This window comes from Schistocerca nitens, chromosome 5 (assembly GCF_023898315.1).
Source record: "Schistocerca nitens isolate TAMUIC-IGC-003100 chromosome 5, iqSchNite1.1, whole genome shotgun sequence".
NCBI lineage: Eukaryota > Metazoa > Arthropoda > Insecta > Orthoptera > Acrididae > Schistocerca > Schistocerca nitens.
Genome location: NC_064618.1, coordinates 493,668,320 through 493,689,182, shown reverse-complemented (window position 1 = coordinate 493,689,182; position 20,863 = coordinate 493,668,320). Strand labels below are relative to the sequence as shown.

Below are 20,863 nucleotides of genomic sequence, written 5' to 3'. Positions count from 1 at the left end.
TAAATGCTGGGCAGATTACAGGTGTGGCTGAATACACAGTGCACCAAATACTCCTAACAAGTGCCTCCGCAGCCGACGACCCATTCATGTGCCAATGTTAACACAACAACATTGGCAACTGCGACTGGACGTGGGACCATCATCACTAGACGTTGGTGCAGTGGCAGTGTGTTACATGGTCTGATAAATCACGATACCATCTTCATCATAGTGATGGGATGGCATGAATCCATCATCTTCCAGGGAATGGCTCCTTGACACCTGTACTGTGGGACAGAGACAAGCTGGCAGTGGTTCCATTATGCTCTGGGGAACATTTTCATGGGAATCCACAAGTGCAGCAGAACTCGGGCAGGGTGCCATGATAGCCAAATAGTATCTTACACTGGTTGCAGACCACGTACACCCTGTCATAACAATCATGTTTCCCAATGGCAGTGGCATTTTTCAGCTAGGTAATGCACGACATCACAGGGCCGGGAGTGTGATGGAATGGTCTGTGGAACACAGTGGCAAGTTCCAGTTGATGTGCTAGTCCTCCAACTTGCCAGATCTGAACTAGAACAACACATCTTGGATGCAATTGAGCGTGGCGTCAGAGCTTGTGACTCCCCTCCCCAGAATTTATGGGAATTAAGTGACATGGTGTGCAGATGTGGTGCCAGCTCCCTCCAGTGACCTACCAAGGCCTCATTGCTTCCATGCCATTACGTGTCACCAGTGTTATCTGTGCCAAAGGTAGACTTACTGGCTATTAGATAGGTGGTCATAAAAAATTTTTCCATTAACCATGAGTCTGTAAATAAGTCATTTATGGGGTGATATTGAATGTGTGTTTACAAATCACCAATGACTTCAGTATGAAATATTGACCTAATTAGCAAAAATATATTTGAAGTGTTAACTATTTGATTAAGTCCCTAACTAACTGATTTCGAATTTCGTCTATGGGTCATGATTGGGTATGTGGTACGTGCATGATGGAGCACTGGCACATTTTCTTGATGATATGGGACAGCATCTAACACATCAATATGGTCGAAGTCAGGAAGTTGTTTCTGAAAGTATTTGTATGGAATATAGCCATGTATGGAAGTGAAACATGGACGATAAATAGTTTAGACAAGAAGAGAATAGAAGCTTTCGAAATGTGGTGCTACATAAGAATGCTGAAGATTAGATGGATAGATCACATAGCTAATGTGAAGGTACTGAATGGGATTAGGGAGAAGAGAAATGTGTGGCACAAGTTGACTAGAGGAAGGGATCGGTTGGTAGGACATGTTCTGAGGCATCAAGGGATCACCAATTTAGTATTGAAGGGCATTGTGGAGGGTAAAAATCATAGAGGGAGACCAAGAGATGAATACACTAAGCAGATTCAGAAGGATGTAGGTTGAAGTAGGTACTGGGAGATGAAGAAGCATGCACAGGATAGAGTAGCATGGAGAGCTGCATCAAACCAGTCTGTGAACTGAAGACAACAACAACAACCACAACAACAATGGTCGAAGACGGATGGATAGGTGCATCTTGTGCACCTTGGACATCAGTACCCCTGACCTATATCCTGTCGACACCTCTGTCTGTGGTAATATCAAAATTGAAGTGTATAGCACTTCTGTGGATTCACTTGGAGAATTGGAGCAGGAATTGTACAGTCTTGACCAGATTACAAGGTGATCCGTGGGTGTTTGAAAGAAATTGTAACTTTAACACACTGCAGATGTGAGTGTACAACACACTTCAGAGGTGAGTGTAGTATTGCATCACAATGAAAGGACAACTATAGGAACACTTCTGTTAATAGTTACAAGTTTATATGAAATTGTTATACATAATAGTGAAGTAGTATTGTATTTATTGCCGAAGAACACAATGAAAGAAATTTGAGCTAAATTAGATGTGCAATTAATCAAAAAGTTTACATTTAAGATACATTGTAATAACTAGAAAAATATTTTGTACTGAAGTCAGTGACACCTTGTAACCACAGGAAAGCAGTTATTTCGCATACAAGTTGCTTGCAGTCCCATGTTTACTGGAATGTCTTTGCTTCTGTTATACATGGTGTCCCATTTATATTTACCACCCTAAATAACTGTTTGTCCAGATGCAAATTACAAAATGTTTCAAGCAAATGTACTTTAGCCAACTGGGAGACCTCAATCAGGATGATTTCCTTCATTGTGGCTTTGTTTTTTACAAGGATATGAACAGCAGTATGACTTTTTTAAATGGCACCCTCTATTTTTTATTTCGTAATTCATTTCCTCTCCTAAAGACCTATTCAAAAATGTATCACAGTGTACCATTCACTGAAACACAACATTATTAATTACATAACACAACATTGAAGTTGACGCTCCAACACTTAGTGCAGGTACTCGGGGTAATGGAACACATCCACATGCTGACGTTGACAGAGGACAAATGTAAACATAAGTAGAATTCACACCTGTCATTCCGTCAACCATTGTCAGTTGAAGTGCAGTGTGAGTAGAATGTACACCAACGAAGAGAAGGTATAAATGCTACTCATCTATGGGGAATGTAAGTTAGTAGAACAGAAATGGCAATACTGTTTTCTTATGTACAGGTACTTTTAGTACAGTAGTTTAGTCCTTTTAAATAATGTTGTGCAGAGTAGGCATACAGTAAAGGCTGTCCTTCCTACAAACTGCATCGACATAGCGTTTCTTTTATTTTATCGTTGAAGGTAGGCGAAATGCTATGCAGGCAGCGCAACTGTACAGAGAGCAATACCCTGACAAGAACCCACCTTCCCGATGGATGTTTTTCCATCTTGTTGCGACGCTTCAGGGAACAGGAAGTTTCAACTCATGACAAGGCAATCATCATACCACTTGCATAGATAAAGCTGCTGAAGTTACTGTTCTTGCTTCAGTTGCTATGAATCCACATGTGAGCACACAACAGCTTCAACACGAGACTGGCATTCCTAAAACCAGTGTACATAGTATTCTTACACGTCACCGGTTCCATCCTTACCATGTACACTTACATCAAGAATTGCAAGGGAATGATTACCAGAATCGTGTACAGTTCTGTCAGTGGGCACAGCAGCAAATCCTCACCAACCCGAACTTCTTCTCCAATGTTCTATTTACCGATGAATGTTGGTTCTCAAACAAAGGACAGGTAAATACAAGGAACATGCATTGTTGGTCCAGTGACAACCCATGATGGCTTAGACAGGTGGAACATCAGTGTCAATGGAGGGTTAACGTCTGGTGTGGGATGCTTGGTACTATAATTATTGGGACTTATTTCACCAATGGTATCCCAAACGGCACAGCATATGCCAACTTCCTCAGACGTGTTCTGAACCGAAGGTATCCTGCAAAATGGATTAGTCGAGGAGAAACAGTTACGTGGCCTGCTAGGTCTCCTGATTTAAATCCTCTGGACTTTTTTCTTTGAGGATGCATTAAAGATGTTGTCTGACGCGATATTCCAACAACTCCAGAGGACATGCAGGAACGTTTTGTGCTTGCTTGTAATTCTCTTCAGCAGGCAACAATGGAAGCAGTAAGTAATTCTTTCATTCAACAAGTGCACCAGTGTATCGGTTTCCAGAGACACTACTTTGAGCATCTTTGAATGTTCTACTGTTGGCCAGTGGTACCGGAGAATCAAAGTCAATTTTGTGTTATGTTTTTACTGGGTTTTCACTTGTTTTCTGACAACTCCAGCAAGTGGACGAGTTTGTGATCATGGGCTCAAAGTCAGTGTTGTGTTATGTAAGTAATAACGTTGTGTTTCAGTGAATGGTACACTGTGATACATTTTTGAATAGGTCTTTAGAAGAGGAAATGAATTACAGAACAAAAAATACAGGGTGCCATTTGAAAAAGTCATACAGCTGTTCATATCTTTCTTTTTTTTTAAAAATAAAAGAAAAACAAAGTTGCATGAAGGCGATCATGCATTGATGTTCCCCTGACAACTACAGAACATTTGCTTAAAACATTTTGTAATTTGGATGTGGAAAAACTTATTTAGGGTGGTCAAGATAAATGGGACATCCTGTATATTTCACCCCTGTTGGTTTTTGCTGTTGATTATGATACACTCTGTATTTACTAATAAATTTAAGGTGTATTTAATATAGTAATTATAGTTACGTGGAATTTGTGTTACTGAGTCTGTAAAGCCAATGAAATATTAAGCAAGTTTACACTGTTAAGACATTGAAATATGGCGAACAACTTAATTCATTCCGTAGGCAATGTTTATTGCAACTTCATTGTAAAGTACTGGGTCATTCCATATCAACTCACGTAGACTTTCCTGTTTGACCGTAATGGATTTCTACAATACAATGCGATATTGCAGTGCCTGTGTTATTCTGAATGATGATGCAGTGTTCCTCCGGATGTGCATGAATGTCTGAAGGAACAGGCACTACGGCGACTACAACCGTTATGAAATACAGGAAATGTATTCACAAGTAAAATGTCTCCCATGTACAGGAATATACATAATGAATGTATGAGTACAGGTTGTAGACACACTTATGGAAGTTTGGGTCTGGCCGTGTGTTGTGTTCGGGTAGCCAAATGGTAAGGCAACCACTCGCGATAGACATGAAATATTGGTTCAAGTACAGGTCTGGCTCAAATTTTCATTGTCCTCATTTCATTACACATCTGATGGTTGTCCATACTCACTGTTGTGAATACATTTCATGTACTTCATAATGGCTGTAGTCGCCACAGTGCCTGTTCCTTTGGACATACATGCATGTCCAAAGCAACATTGCATTGTAAATCGGAATAACATAGGCAATATAATATTGTATATATCTGCCAACATCGGGCAAGTGAGATTCAAGTAAAATGCTTCCCCTGTAGAGGAATGTACATAATGAATGTTCAAATACAGGTTTTAGACACATAGTTGACGACATATGGAAGTTTGACTAGCCATGAATCATGCTCCAGTAGCCAAATGAAGTGGTAAGGAGACCGCTCGCAAGAAGCAGACCAGCACAAATTTTCATTGTCGTCATTTGCAACTGTAAATACATTTCGTGTATGTAATAGAGTTTGACCATATTTTATGTGAAATTACGCACGCATCTGAGATGAACATTGGTAAAGTTTAACATTTGTTGAAGCCATACTGGCCAAGATACATTTACTGGTTTGACTCAAAACTTTGCGCAGCAATGCGAACATGGGATTATGACTACTTTGAGCTGTTATGTCTGTGGCAGTATTTGTTGAAAGAAATGGAATTTAGTCACCTTTTACAACTGTATGCATTCTCTTAAGAATAACAATGAAAAGAATTTTACGAGTCATATTCAGCCAGAAAATTTTAGACAAAATCCCCCAAAAAAATCACCAACCAAAAAAATTTCAGTATTTGACTTTTATATCTCAGGGACTAAAGGTGTGAACCTTGGCGTGTAGTAGCCTAATAAGATAAGGTTGTGTGATATAATGTTTCATTTATGTACCACATTCCAATACTGAATAAATTAAGTGTAAATTGAAGATTTTGTAAAGAAGTGAAAATGTGACACTTCGGACCTGATTTTGCAAGAAACTTCAGTTCTATAAAGATTTCCAAACTGGGCACATTTGAAAGACCATAGTTTTAACCACCTAAAATGTATTTTTGATTATCCCACTTGGACTAACAATGCTAGATAATTTTAATCAAAGTTGGGTGCAAAAATTGTGATATGAAAAAAAAAAAAAAAAAATGAAGCTTTGGATTCTTACAGCTCAAAGAGTAAACTCACGCAGAGCATGAAACACAATACACAGTATCTCGGTAGCACAAGGATGTGGAATACAAAATTTCTTTCACCTACTCTTTTCCAATAATCTGAAAATTCATCAAAAAGAGAAGATGAAAACAGTGTGTATTTGACCCTTCTTTTACCGATACTATTTTCTATTAAAGCTTCAAAACCAGTCTCATTTGAAAAAGCATACTTTTAGACACCCAGTACAGTGTTTAAAATTTCCAACATTAATTGTGCTCTTAGAAAATCTGTTTTGCATAATTGATTTCAGACTAATTTCATGTGGAAACAGCATGTTTTAAATCATTCAGGAAATCAAGTTTGATTTTCTAAAGTGCGCTAACAATACCTGAAATGATGGACAACTTGGGGGTATGTACCATGGCAGCTGGCTATATTCCAACAACCTGTTGTCTGTGTACTGTTGTGTGTGGCATTTGTTTTTAAATGTACAAGTAATGTCTTGCTATATTGCGTTGATCTAAGATGACATTATAACTACCTGTTCAAGAACAGTAACTGGCAACCCCATCACCATAGGGGTATTGCTAGATAGCTGTGAAACACCAGCCATAGAGGGCTGTCTTCATTCAGGTCCCTGAGCCTGTAATCTGGTTTCTTAATTGAAGGTCAAATGTCTTATGGTGTTACTTGCCTGCTTTCGAAGCCATTTGCTAAGTAAGTACAGTATCCTCATTTCTCAACCCATAGGAGTATCTCAGGACAATCAAAAATTAATATCAGTTTTGGTTTTAAACTTCTCAATATTGCAGTTTACATTTTTCAAAATTTTTTAGTCACTTTCTGCTGCTCGTCTTCTGGGAATTGATACTGTCAGCCAGATGATGATATTGAAGGAACAGAGAATGTGGAAATGAGATGATCTTCTAGTGCCCAAAAAGCATACAATCTTTCAAGGCAATAAAATGAGTGATCCAGGCCATGAGTATGCAGAAGTTATATCAGTGCATCATTTTATTCCATTGCTATGTCAGTATGTTGCAATGTCGAGAATCTTAAAATCAAAATTGATTCCTTTTTGCTTGCTAGGCTTGGGAACCTGTATGAAGAAACCCACCAGTGGATGGTATTGCACAGCTATCGGGCGAGACCCCTATGTTGGGGTTGCCGGTTCCTGTTTTTGAGCCAGTAGCGACATGTCACCATGGATCAACGCAATATTGTGAGACGTTACTTGTCAGGTTGAAAACAAAAATCACATGCAACGAAACACGGACAACAGGTTGCTGCAATGTAGGCTGTTGCTGTGGTACTTTCTCTCAAAGTTGTCTGTCATTTTCAGGTGTTGTTAGCGCACATGTGAAAATCAAACATGAGTTCCTGAATGCTTGAAAACATGCTCTTTCTAAATGTGATTAGTCTGAAATTAATTATAGGAAACTGATTTTCTAAAAGCAAATTGAATATGATCTATTTGTGTAATTTTTTTTGAATACCAGGTTTGAACTGATTTTGTAGAAATGTACAAATAAGTATTTGAATGATATATTGTATTGAAAACCTTTTGTTACTAAGCTGTTGTGTCCAAAGTTTCTTGTTTATCATGCCTTTAATCAATGAGATATAACAAGCTAAAGTTAAAACTTTATTTGCAACATGATTTTTTTCTGCCCAACTTGCTGCAGTTTATGTAGCATTGTTAGCCCATGTTGGAAATTTTACCCACTGTTCTGTGGGGCCTAAAACACGTTTTTTCAAATGAGACTGGTTTTGAAGCTTTAATAGAAAACAGTACTTGTAGAAGAGGTATCAAATATACATCTACACCTTCTCACAAAAATTGTCATCTTTTTGATGAATTTGCAGATTATTTGAAAATAGTGCATGAATGAAATTTTGTATTCTACATCCTTGTACTACTGAGCTATTGCATATTAAGTTTCATATTCAGCATGCATTTACTCATGGAAATATAAGAATCCAAAGTTTACATTTTTTTCATGTCACAATTTTTGCACCCAACTTTTACTCAGATTATCTAGCAATGTTAGTCTGCATATACCTATTAGGTGATTAACACCATGGTCTCTCTAATGAGCTCAGTTTGGAGAGTTTTATAGAACTTAGTTTTTTTGCAAAACCAGGTCAAAAATACTGCATCTTTTTACTGTTTTACACAATCTTGCATTTAATTTATTCAGTATTGGAATGTGGTATGTGAGTGGAACTTTATATTTGAGAACCTTGTGTTGTTGGGCTACTACATGTCAAATTTCACGTTCTTCGTGCCTTTAGTCCCTGAAATACACAAAGGCATGCTTTGATTTTTTTGGGCGTTTTTGTGTAAAATTTTCTGGCAGAATACAGTTCATAAAATTCTTTTCATTATTAAAAATTACAAGCTCTAGAGATGGACTTCTGGAGAACATCAGCAAGAATCTCCAGGAAAGAAAAGATAAGGAACACCAAAACAATAAGGAGAATGGAAATAAAAGAAAGAATATATGTTGTAATGGACAGGAAGAAATTATAGTGGTATGGGCATGTACGACGAATGGAGAAAACCAGAATACCAAAATTGATACTGGAGTGGGAACCGGAGGGGAGAAGAAGAAGACGACGACCTATGACCACCTGGCTCCAAAATTTACAGCACACAATGAGGAGAATGGGCGCAGAGGAAGAGGACACGCAAGATCGAAACACCTGGAGGAATATTTTGAAAATATAGTTTAAGAACATTTACTGTTTGTCTTGTAATTTCCGAGTAAATTATTATGTTGGAGATAAGCCTCTGTAATGAGGAAAAGCTCAAAATAATAAAAAATAATTATTATTCTTAAGAAAATGTTAGAGTTGTACAAGATGGCTGAATTTCATTTCTTTCAACAAAATATTGTCCGATATGTAACTGATCTAAGACTCCAGAAATTCACACTCGCTCTGCACAATGTTGCACATGGAGTTAAGCAAGAGACTACATCCCAGTCAGTACTGATTCAACTGTTGTTAAACTTTACCACTGTTCATCAGTGACATGTTCAAAACATTGACATAAGATTTCATTGAAATCCGTGATGGTCAAGCAGGAAAATGAAACTTCCTGGCAGATTAAAACTGTGTGCCCGACCAAGACTCGAACTCGGGACCTTTGCCTTTCGCGGGCAAGTGCTCTACCATCTGAGCTACCGAAGCACGACTCACGCCCCGTCCTCACAGCTTTACTTCTGCCAGTATCTCGTCTCCTACCTTCCAAACTTTGCAGAAGCTCTCCTGCGAACCTGCAGAACTAGAACTCCTGAAAGAAAGGATACTGCGGAGACATGGCTTAGCCACAGCCTGGGGGATGTTTCCAGAAGTAAAGCTGTGAGGACTGGGCGTGAGTCGTGCTTCGGTAGCTCAGATGGTAGAGCACTTGCCCGCGAAAGGCAAAGGTCCCGAGTTCGAGTCTCGGTCGGGCACACAGTTTTAATCTGCCAGGAAGTTTCATATCAGCGCACACTCCGCTGCAGAGTGAAAATCTCATTCTGGAAGCAGGAAAATGTTCTGAAATTAGGTAATTTGACATGGAATGATCGTGCTTTGTAATATCATATCATCATCATCATCATCATCATCATCTTCATCTTCATCTTCTTGTTCATCATGATGACATGGTTTTATTTGAGTGCTTTTTTATATGACATCTTCACAGTGTACATACTAAATATTTAGAGGCATTAAAAAGTGTCGAAACTAAGTACTCTAAGAATATTTTTAATATGCTGTGAGTGGCTAGTTTTATAAGAATTTTTTCCATACTGTTTGAGACAGCGGAATCAATATTAACCTACACTGCTTTCCTACTAAAGATTAAAGTGCCTTAGCCTGTACTATTATCTTTTTTTTTTTTTTTTTTTTTTTTTTTTTTTTTTTTTTTTTTTTTTTGCAGAGTTCCAAAAGGTATACGAGAGATTGGAAATAAAACTGGAGGAGCGGGGAGAGTCCTTCTACCAGTCAAGAATGGAGGCTGTTGTGAAGGAATTGGATGAGAAAGGTATGTGGTTTGCCAGTCAGAAAAAATATGTTTAAAAAAATAAGTGTCCATTTTGTGCTTCTGCCAGTGTTAAAAATTCATTGAAGAATGATGTCAATATTTGCAATAAACAGTTGTACACTACTGGCCATTAAAATTGCTACACCACGAAGATGACATGCTACAGATGCGAAATTTAACCGACAGGAAGAAGATGCTGTGATATGCAAATGATTAGCTTTTCAGAGCATTCACACAAGGTTGGTGCCAGTGGCGACACCTACAACGTGCCGACATTAGAAAAGTTTCCAACCGATTTTTCATACACAAACAGCAGTTGATGACTGGCGTTGCCTGGTGAAACGTTGTTATGTTGCCTCATGTAAGGAGGAGAAATGCGTACCATCACGTTTCTGACTATTATAAAGGTCTGATTGTAGCCTATCGTGATTTTGGTTATTTGTATCGCGACATTGCTGCTCTGGTTGGTAGAGATCCAATGATTGTTAGCAGAATATGGAATCGGTGGGTTCAGCAGGGTAATATGGAACACCGTTCTGGATCCCAACGGCCTCGTATCACTAGCAGTCGAGATGACAGGTATCTTATCCGCATGGCTGTAACGGATTGTGCAGCCATGTCTCGATCCCTGAGTCAACAGATGGGGACGTTTACAAGACAACAACCATCTGCACGAACAGTTCGACGACGTTTGCAGCAGCATGGACCATCAGGTGGGAGACCATGGCTGTGGTCACCCTTGACGCTGCATCACAGACAGGAGCACCTGCGATGGTGTACTCAACGATGAACCTGGGTGCACGGATGGCAAAATGTAATTTTTTCGGATGAATCCAGGTTCTGTTTACAGCATCATGATGGTCGACATCACGGTGAACGCACATTGGAAGCGTGTATTCGTCATCGCCATAGTGGCGTATCACCCGGCGTGATGGTATGGGGTGCCATTGGTTACAAGTCTCTGTCACCTCTTGTTCGCTTTGACGGCACTTTGAACAGTGGACATTTCGTTTCAGATGTGTTATGATCCGTGGCTCTACCCTTCATTTGATCCCTGCGAAACCCTACATTTCAGCAGGATAATGCACGACCGCATGTTGCAGGTCCTGTACGGGCCTTTCTGGACACAGAAAATGTTCGACTGCTGCCCTGGCCATCACATTCTCCAGATCTCTCACCAACCGAAAACGTCTGGTCAATGGTGACCGAGCGACTGGCTCGTCACAATACGGCAGTCACTACTCTTTATGAACGGTGGTATTGTGTTGAAGCTGCATGGGCAGCTGCACCTTTACACGTCATCCAAGCTCTGTTTGACTCAATGCCCAGGCGTATCAAGGCCGTTATTACGGCCAGAGGTGGTTGTTCTGGGTACTGATTTCTCAGGACCTATGCACCCAAATTGCGTGAAAATGTAATCACATGTCAGTTCTAGTATAATATATTTGCCCAATGAATAACCATTTATCACTTGCATTTCTTCTTTGTGTAGCAATTTTAATGGCTAGTAGTGTATAACTGTTGTGCAAATTTCTGTGAAACTGTTTTGGTACATGACTGTGCAAACAATGGGAGCCATGATATTCATTGCACAATATGCTGATCTATTTTTAGGGTTCCATACACCAATCAGTATATACGAAACCCTTATTGGTTTCTCTTTCTTGTCTTGTCTGTCTGTCCAACTGTTAAAACACTTTTTCTCACATACTAAGGTCTACAGTGCCTTGGAAATGTGAAAAATTGAAACTTCTAAGTCAGTGCAGTCAAAAGATATGGCCATTTATGTTACATATTTTGATACTCACAAACTCACTCATTAAAACCTGTTGGTACTTCCCACTGACATAGAATCATGAAATTTGGCAAGAAGGAAGATTTCACATTAAATGTAATGGGAGAAAATCAGAAAATTGTTAATTTGTAATTATACCACACACATATTATTTCTTTTGCCATTTCAAACAAGGGAAAATCCAGAATGGAATGTAACAATATTATGAAAAGGAAAGTTGCAACTCACCATATAGCGGAGATGCTGAGTCGCAGATAGGCACAACAAAAAGACTGTCACAAATAAGCTGACGCCACTATAGCAGCCAGAAACTGCAGTCGTGTGTGTGTGTGTGTGTTTTTGACAAATGCCTTGTTGGCCGAAAGCTCTTTTGTCATTTTTTATGTGACTTAAGGCATAAAATTAAAATGTTCTCAGAAGTCTTGGAATTCCTGAGATAAAGATCTAGCCAATATCAATGTCGATAATAGGCAAAAATCCTCAAGACTCTCAGTTCAAAAATCCTTGAGATTCTCAGTTCCTGGGAAGGATGAACTGTCTACATAAATAATTAAGTTTGTACGGAACCCTCAGATTATGAGTCCTGCTTGCACCTGAGCAATTCTTTGTAAACTTTTAGATTGTACTGAACTTAGTTTTTCTCAGTATTAATCAATTAAATTCAGTACAATTGTATGTGAATATTAATCATTCCTTGAAATAATCTTCTCTTTGAATTAAAGAAACACCATGATGTAATTTTATAAAAACATTTCATGACTTAACAGATGGTCTTTGTGAAGAATCTGCCAAAAAAACTGAACCGTATATTATTTGTGCTACATCTGCAAGTAGCCTGATACTGGTGCACACGTCATAAAACAGGAGAGAAATGGTTATGATGCCGGCCGGTGTGGCCGTGCGGTTAAAGGCGCTTCAGTCTGGAACCGCGTGACCGCTACGGTCGCAGGTTCGAATCCTGCCTCGGGCATGGATGTGTGTGATGTCCTTAGGTTAGTTAGGTTTAATTAGTTCTAAGTTCTAGGCGACTGATGACCTCAGAAGTTGAGTCGCATAGTGCTCAGAGCCATTTGAACCATTTGAAATGGTTACGATGCAAGGCCAGAAAATCGCCTGAACCCAGACCAGAGTCGATCAACCGGGCTGAGCCAACGATGGACCTGACACCACAAGAGCAAATCAATACCAGCTTATGCAACAACAGCGTGCAACAAACCTTTGACACAACTCTGTCAACAGGTCAAGTACGAGCCACAATCCAAATCGAAACCAAAGAGGAAAACCATTACCAAAGCGAGGTCGTCGATGGGTAGACAGTAGCATGGTGGAGACTGTAATGAATGCTATCAGACAAAGTACACAGCTGTCTGAGCGGTCGAGAGGCAGTGGTATTTATACCGACTGTGGGGGACACCATTGACCAGTGTATTCATGTGATAAAATTGTGTCGCACTCACTAGGCGAGTGCAGCGTTGCAGCGATACTCCCCTCTATCGTCCATCGTGATCCACTTGCTCCGGCAGACCTTCAACTTCCACGCAGCCCAATACCAGAATTAGTGTATGTATATTGTTAATTAACCCAAATTCTACAGAAATGAGATTGCACATTGCAACTAGTTCTTTACAGTCAGTAACTACATTTATTATATGTTGAAAGTATTTACATATTCTTAAAAATATCTTTTGTTACTGTGTGTATTTTTATGTCAAATTTTAAAATAGTGTTTGGCTCAGTGGCGCTGCCAATGATTTGTATGTAAGAAAAATGCCAAGTTGCACTATTGTTCGGATTCCACCTTAAACTGTACTGTAGGTGTCCCTACAACTGTCTGGATGAGTTGTTTCATAATTCTGGGGTAGGAAAAGCTATACCACCTCAAGTAGGACCATATCTAGTAATGTTCAAACCAACATTGGGTTGAAGGCAGCTTAAAACTCTTATTTGTTGTTCTATAACTGGAAAAGACAATAGATTACAGTTTTTGTTATGCATGAGATGTACTTATTTTATGTTACATCCTTTTTAACTGCTCTGTTCCCTCCCACATAAAAGGGACATTGGAATACTAAATAACCTTGTGAACTGCCACAAAATAACAAGCAGTGGAGGGAATGTTATGAACATATCTTTCTTCATCGGCATCATCAAGGAAAACACTGTTATATGGTTACATGATGACAGTTTGATAACACTTCTACAAAGCAAACATGAGGAGGAGTGTTTGGGAAATGGATTGTAATTTCGTCTCTGAATGAAGCAAAAGAAATATTATAATTTTACAACTACTGCAACAAAATGTTTGACTGTTTCTCTAAAACTTGAAGGAATGCCACCAAAGTATTTTTATTCCCAGGGTTCATCATTACCTCTCCCACACACAAACAGCTACTTAGATAAAAGTTTTGGGTAAAGGAAATCACTGCATTCCTCCCATGGCCTATTGTCTTGGCTAATTCAGCATGACTTACCAAATTTGTGGGTGCAAACTGCTCTTAAAATAATAAAATCACAGCTCACAAAAGGCCTGGCAGTGTTAGTCAATTCAGTTAATAACTGTGCATTGCTGCCTTCTAAAAACTGATTATTTCTGTAAATAAAATATAACCAAGACACTAAATTGTATGATTTATTTAGATATCAATGCCACAGTTTTCTTCAAAGTATCAAAGTGACCTCATCTCATGGAATGTAAGTTGTTTTATGACTTATGGTGTGCCATCACACATTTGTCTCTGTTGAGTAAAGTGTTGTGGACTAATGTTAATCAGATGAGCTGCTAGGTGTAGGGCCATTTTGGTGAAGTTGTAGTCAAGCAATAGTATTACTGCTGAAACCCTTTAAAATAATCTTTGAGTTATGAATTGTCGTTGGCATACCTATGGCCCCTCCATCGGGTACATGTTTTTGTGAGTTTGTTATATCCATTTTGTGTTGTTGTTTTCTGCCACTAATTTGCCATAGTGGAACCTACATGGCTGCTTTTGCACCATAGTTTGGCACCACATAGAACTTTATTGACAATAATTTTTTTCAGACAACCAGTCTGTATAGTGCACAGAGATTTAGCTTGGGCACAGGAACACCGTTATTGGAAGCCCGAAGAAGGTGAAAAGGCACTTTGACTGATGAGCTGCAGTACATATTGGCACACATCAATGACAGTTTTTAAGTACATCAGAAATCACAAGAGGCAACGTGTGCCACTTGCCGACAGGGTACTGTTCATGCTTCTCACAAGTCAGAACAAAGAGGCCTTACACATCTTTAAAGAAAAAAAATAAAAACCTTGGTTCAGCTGCTAGCACCAGGGAAGTGCCCCTTGGGAGGATTATGGTGGAAACTCGATGGCATGCTGAATGGAGAAGATGGACTTGAGTGTAGCCAGTGAGGCAAAAAGAGGTGCTCTGTTGAATATATGTATGTCAGTGGACAGCAGGTTTTGCACTAGTAGGTTATAGGAACATACTTCCTTTAAAGGCTGAATGCCACACACTCTTAAGCAAAGATCACATAATATTTACTTTACTGAGGCACTGAAAACAGGCCCATACCCCAGGGTGGTCTCAAATTGCAATAACAACTGCTATGGAACAACTCCTAAAACAATGAGCTATGTCATCCCCTGTAGGCAAAGTGCTGATCTTCAATGACTGTGACCAACCGATATGAGAAATGAGGATGACCCTATCAAGGCAGTTGGGATGTGGTTTGTAAAAGAAGCAAGTCCAAGATTACATTACGCAACCAAAAACTTTAGAATACTTTTCTTTTGAACTTACGTAGTTTTTCTTCGTCTTTTGTTATTTATGAGACAATAATCAAGGTGAATTTTGAAATTAATGCTAAGCTATCTTTTCATTAAGATGTTGATAGAACTGTATAGTGTTCTGTTAGATGCTGCTTAACAGGTATCTATTACTATATCTGTTCTCTTGTCTTTACAATAGCAACTCCCCGAGTTCTTAAAGCACTCAGCTGTTTTGAAAGTGAATCCATCCGTCAAGTTAATAGAAAAAGAAACCTCATTTCTCAGCTTTGGAACAGATTTGTAAGATGAAACTGACATGAAACCAAAATTAATTTATTTGCCAGGAACTAGAGCAGAATTAAGGATTTCTCAATTTTTTGTTGATGAATAATATGATTTGAAGATCTTGAATTATTACCCTTAAACAAGGGCAGTTTTTGGGTAGTATAGCGCATTGCTATCCTCTTTTGTATGTTTCTTCATAAATGACAGTGACAAACCATTTGTAATTGAAGGAACTTCCTGACGAGTTGTTATAAAAATGGATTTTTCTGAAAACTAAAAGCAACAAAGTTCACATTTATTTTTTAAATAATGAATAATTGCAGGAATTAATGTTTTTTTTTATTTGAAAATTGTTTTCTGTTTATAGACCCTTTTTATTCACAAATGATTAATAAATGTTTTTATTTGTGTAAACCAAAAATGGTTCAGATAAATTCTTTATTCGTTGTGCAAAAAAGTTAGCCAAACTCTGCAATGAACGTACACTAATAGTAGATAAATATGGAATATTGTGTTTCATAAGAACATTGACCCTATCTCCACTTTATTGTGTTGTTACACATTAAGATGAACAGATGGTACGTGTGTTTGTGTGTGTGTGTGTGTGTGTGTGTGTGTGTGTGTGTGTTATGATGACAATATTTTAATTAATTGTTTATTCTTATTGAGCTAATTCTTTATGTTTGTGGATGGTTAGTCTTAAAATGCAGTCCAAACACAGTGCAACAGAATCTGTTTATGCATCTTTTGTACAGGTTTTCTGGAGGAAGATGAAGGGAGAAAAATTATGTGGGGCCTAGAGAAAGATGCTATTCCACTAACAGTTGTGAAATCAGATGGAGGATTTACTTATGACACATCAGATATTGCTTGTATTAAACAACGTATTGAGGAAGAAAAAGCTGACTGGATCATATATGTTACTGATGCTGGACAGGTATGTGATAACTTATTTATTTTTCCATAGCGTGTAACTGATGTCTAAAAAATGAGACTGACAGGAAGTGCAAAATGGCACACCAGTAATGGCTGCAGGATGAATGGAAGGCTGTAGAAACATGCATGACTACAACAAAAATAGATGCCATCTATAGGAAAACAGAAGATATCTTTGGGGAAAAGAGAAGTAGCTGTATGAATATCAATAGCACAGTTGGCAAGCCAGTTGTATGCAAAGAAGGGAAAGCTGCAAAGTTAAGGATTATGTAGAGGATCTGTATGAGGGAAATAAACTTGAGCACAGTATTGTAGAAACAGAAGAGAAAGTAGATGAAGATAAGATGGGAAATATGATAGAACAAGAAGAATTTGGCAGGGAACTGAAAGACGTATGTGGAAAACAGAGCCTTGGAGTAGATGATGATCCTTTTGAAGTAGTGAGATCCTTGGGGTGGCAGGTGTGACAGAATTATTTCACCTGTTGTGCGAGATACATGAGACTGGCAATATACCTTCAGACTTCATGAAGAATGTAATAATTCCAATTCCAAAGAAGGCAGTTGCTGACTGGTGTGAATATTACTGAACTATCAGTTTAATAAGTCATGGTTGCAAAGTATTGACACGAATCATTTACAGAAGAAGGGAAAAACTGGTCAGAGCTGACCTTGGGGAAGATCAGTTTGGGTTCCAGAGAAATTTCGGAATGCAGGAGGCAATAGTAACACAATGACTTTATCTATAAATAAAGACTGAAGAAAAGTGAACCTACATATGTAGCATTCATAGATTTAAGAAAGATTTTTACAGTGTTGGCATGATGCAAACTTTTTGAAATTTGAAAGTTGCTGGGATAAAATACAGGGAGTGAACAGTTATTTGCAAGTTATATAGAAAACAGACTGCAGCTATAAGATTCAATAGATCATGAAAGGGAAGCAGTAGTTAAGAAGGGAGTTTGACATGGTTGTAGTTTAGCCCCAGAGTTACACTAACTGTACACTTAGCAACTAGTAAAGGAGACTACCGAAAAATTTGGAGCAAGAATTAAAGTTCAGGGAAAAGAAATAAAAAATTTAAGGTTTGCTAATGACATTGTAAGTCTATGAAAGAATTCTTGGAAAATCAGTTGAATAGAATGGTTAGTGTCTTGAAAGGAGATTATAAGATGAACTTCAATAAAAGTAAAAATTGTTAATTGAATGTAGTCAATTAAATCAGGTGATGCTGAGGGAATTAGGTTAGGAAATGCGACACTAAAAGTAATAGATTAGTTTTGCTGTTTGGGTGTAAAATAACAGATGATGGCTGAAGTAGAAATGATATAAAACGCCAACTGGCAGTAGTAAGAAAAGCATTTCTGAAAGAGAGAAACGTGTTAACATGTAACTGAATAACTAATGAGGAGATATTGAATTGGGTGGAATAGGTTTTATGGTACAAGTAGGCTAATAGAAGTGCTCCATTGCCAGTACACATCCTGAGGCACCAAGGAATTGTTGATTTCAAAATGGAGGGAAGTGTTGTGTTAAAAATTGTAGAGGAAGACCAAGAGATGAATACAGTAAGCAGGTTTAAATAGATGTAGGATGTGGTAGTCCTGCAGAGATGAAGAACCTTCTTTTTTATTTTGATTTTTTAAAAAAATCTGTCAGTGTTTTGGAATGTTACAGAGTAAGATTACATTTATCTAAAAATTTCATGATTAGTTTTAAAATTAATATATTCTTTTGATGAAGGAGTGTTGCTACATTAGTTGTCAATCACTCGTGAGACCTGAGTAACTGTTGTATGAAATCAGTTTGCTGGTTTGCGTACAACTTATATTTGAAGAAAAAAAATGTGATTGATATCTCGCACTTTTATTCCATCAAATTCACAATAAGGATTATCTCAGACACTTACTCGGCAAAGGTGGCAGGGAAATTATCCACAATTAAATCTCATGTGAATTATGGAACTTGTAAACTTTTTATTCACCTTAATAGTTCGGAACCAGGGCTTCGAGGGAATGTTTGACTGTAATTTTCTCTAATATTTCCTTTTAATATGTATTGATGATTGATATTCGTCCTCTAGTTGGTGCCTTGTTCTTATGTGTAATGTGTCTTCATGTCTGCTGGCAGTAATAAGATGTTTTTAAAAGTACGATTTTGGGTGATAGTTTTTGCTAAGTCATTGATCATTTCATGGTATTTAATGTTAGTGTGTCCTTTGATCCACATAATTTTACCTTCTCTTCAAGATTTTCATTTTCCATGGTAGCTTTCATTAAGTCCATTACCATTGGATTAGTTTTCTGAAGAAGGGTTGGTGTCTAGATATCTTGGAGCAAGCTTCTGCAGTCTGTTCAAATTGGAATGTTTCTTACTGTGAGGTTCTGCATGTAATTTGAAGCTGCACTTATAACTGTGACTTCTGCAGAAAAATTAGAAGTTTCACTGGGAAACAAAATCAATTCCATGTGACCTAGACTTGGACATTGGAACATCATCATCATAAGTTTTTTGCTATATTAGCAGGCCCTTTGCCTCTCCATGTTCTGCAATCCATTGCTTCATTCTTAAGGCTGTTGTATGTTGTACCGTCCATCACGTCATCCAGTATCTGAAATCTTCCTTCCTCGCTTGCTTTTCCCTTCTACACAACCTTCTAAAACTGTTTTTATCAGTCTGTCATTCTATATTAATATATGCCCAATCCAGTCTCTTTTTCTTCTTTTTATTACCTCTAGTAACTGTCTTTTCACTTCCACTCGTCTCAGTACCTCTTCATTTTTTACTCTGTCCATCCAAATTACTCTTTCCATCCTTTGCCATGTCCAAATCTCACAAGCCTCCAGCCTTTCTCTTTCTTCCTGAAAGTCCATGTTTCAGCGCCATACTGAAGATCACTCCACAAAAACATTTAATGAGTCTTTTCCTAAGCTCTGTGTCCAGGCTGTTTCAGAAAATTCTCCTTTTCTTATAAAATGTCTCTTTTGCCATTGCTATCCTTGTTTTAATTTCTGTGCTGCTCTTCCAGTCGATGTCTATTCTGCTTCCAAGATACTTAAAATTTTGCACGTGTTCTAATATTTTTCCATTCAGCATAATTTTTATTTTATTTCCTCCTAATGCCAATACTTTTGTTTTCTTTGTATTAATTTTCATTCCATAATTTTTTCCGTTAGCTTCAATGGTGTCCACTAAATCATATAATTCTTTTTCCCCTGTGGCTAGAAGGGCCATGTCATCAGCAAACCTCAAACACCCTACTCTTCTTCCTCCAGTTTCTACTCCTTTGTCATCTAATGAGCATTGGTCAGTCATATTTTCCAAGTAGAGGTTTGAAAAGGTAGGTGATAGACAGCATCCTTGTCTTACTCCTTTTCCGAGTCCGATCCAGTTTGAACTTTCTCCTCTTACTTTAACTGAGGCTTTTTGATTCAGATATAATGAGTTTACAAGTCTTGTGGTTTACCAGTCCACTCTCTTTTCCCTCATTATAGTCACCCGTTTGTCCCAATCCAGATTGTCAAATGCCTTTTCTAGATCGATTAAGCACATACAGAGGTCTCTTCCTTTTTCAATAAACCTTTCTCCCAAGATTTGTAGGAGCCCTATTGCATCTCTGGCGCCTGTATTCCATCTAAAGCCAAACTGCTCCTTGCCAAGATTCTCCTCCATTACTTTTTCAAGTGTCTTATTAATTATTCTTAACATCACTTTGGCTGCATGTGAAATGAGGCTGCTTGTCCTGTGCTCACTGCATTTCTTGGTTCCTTGTTTTTTCGGTAATGGAATCATTACTGTTCTCAGAAAGTCCTCAGGCCATTCACCACTGTCATATATATTATTACATAACCTCAATATTTCTCTTATTCCATCTTGGTTCAAGCATTTTAATATTTCTCCCGGTGTCGTATCTGCACTTACTGCTTTGTCATTTTTCATTGCAGCTATGGCAGACTTTACTTCTTCCATTATGATGGTTCGTCCTTTGTTGTCATCAGTAACAGTGTTGAGTGATTCAAGTTCCAGAGTTTCTGGTTTGTGATCTGTGTCATATAGCCCTTTTAGATATTCTTCCCATGTCTGGAGGACATTGTCACGATCTTTGTACACTATCTTGTCATCTTTACTCAACATTTCCATAGTAGCACTTTCTGCTCTGTTTTGATCCCATGTCATAGTCTTTACTCTGTTGTATAGTAAGTTGTATATTCCCTTCCTGTCCAGTTCTTCAGTTGCATCACAGTCCTCTTTTAGCCATTTTTTCCTAGCCTGCCCTGTTTCTCTTTGCAGTTCATTATTTAACCTTCGGAACATGTAT

The 20,863-nt window shown here is 38.2% G+C and overlaps 1 protein-coding gene across 3 annotated transcripts in view; it reads left to right on the top strand.

The window, feature by feature from the left end:
- The window catches only part of LOC126260054 (arginine--tRNA ligase, cytoplasmic), a 138,540-nt gene that overhangs the window by 78,694 nt on the left and 38,983 nt on the right, over positions 1-20,863 (top strand). For all 3 annotated transcript variants that reach the window (XM_049957243.1, XM_049957244.1, XM_049957246.1), the window contains 2 exons: positions 9,675-9,779; positions 16,366-16,547. In XM_049957243.1, coding sequence (XP_049813200.1) covers positions 9,675-9,779; positions 16,366-16,547 — 287 coding nt within the window. The remainder of the gene's footprint in view (positions 1-9,674; positions 9,780-16,365; positions 16,548-20,863) is intronic.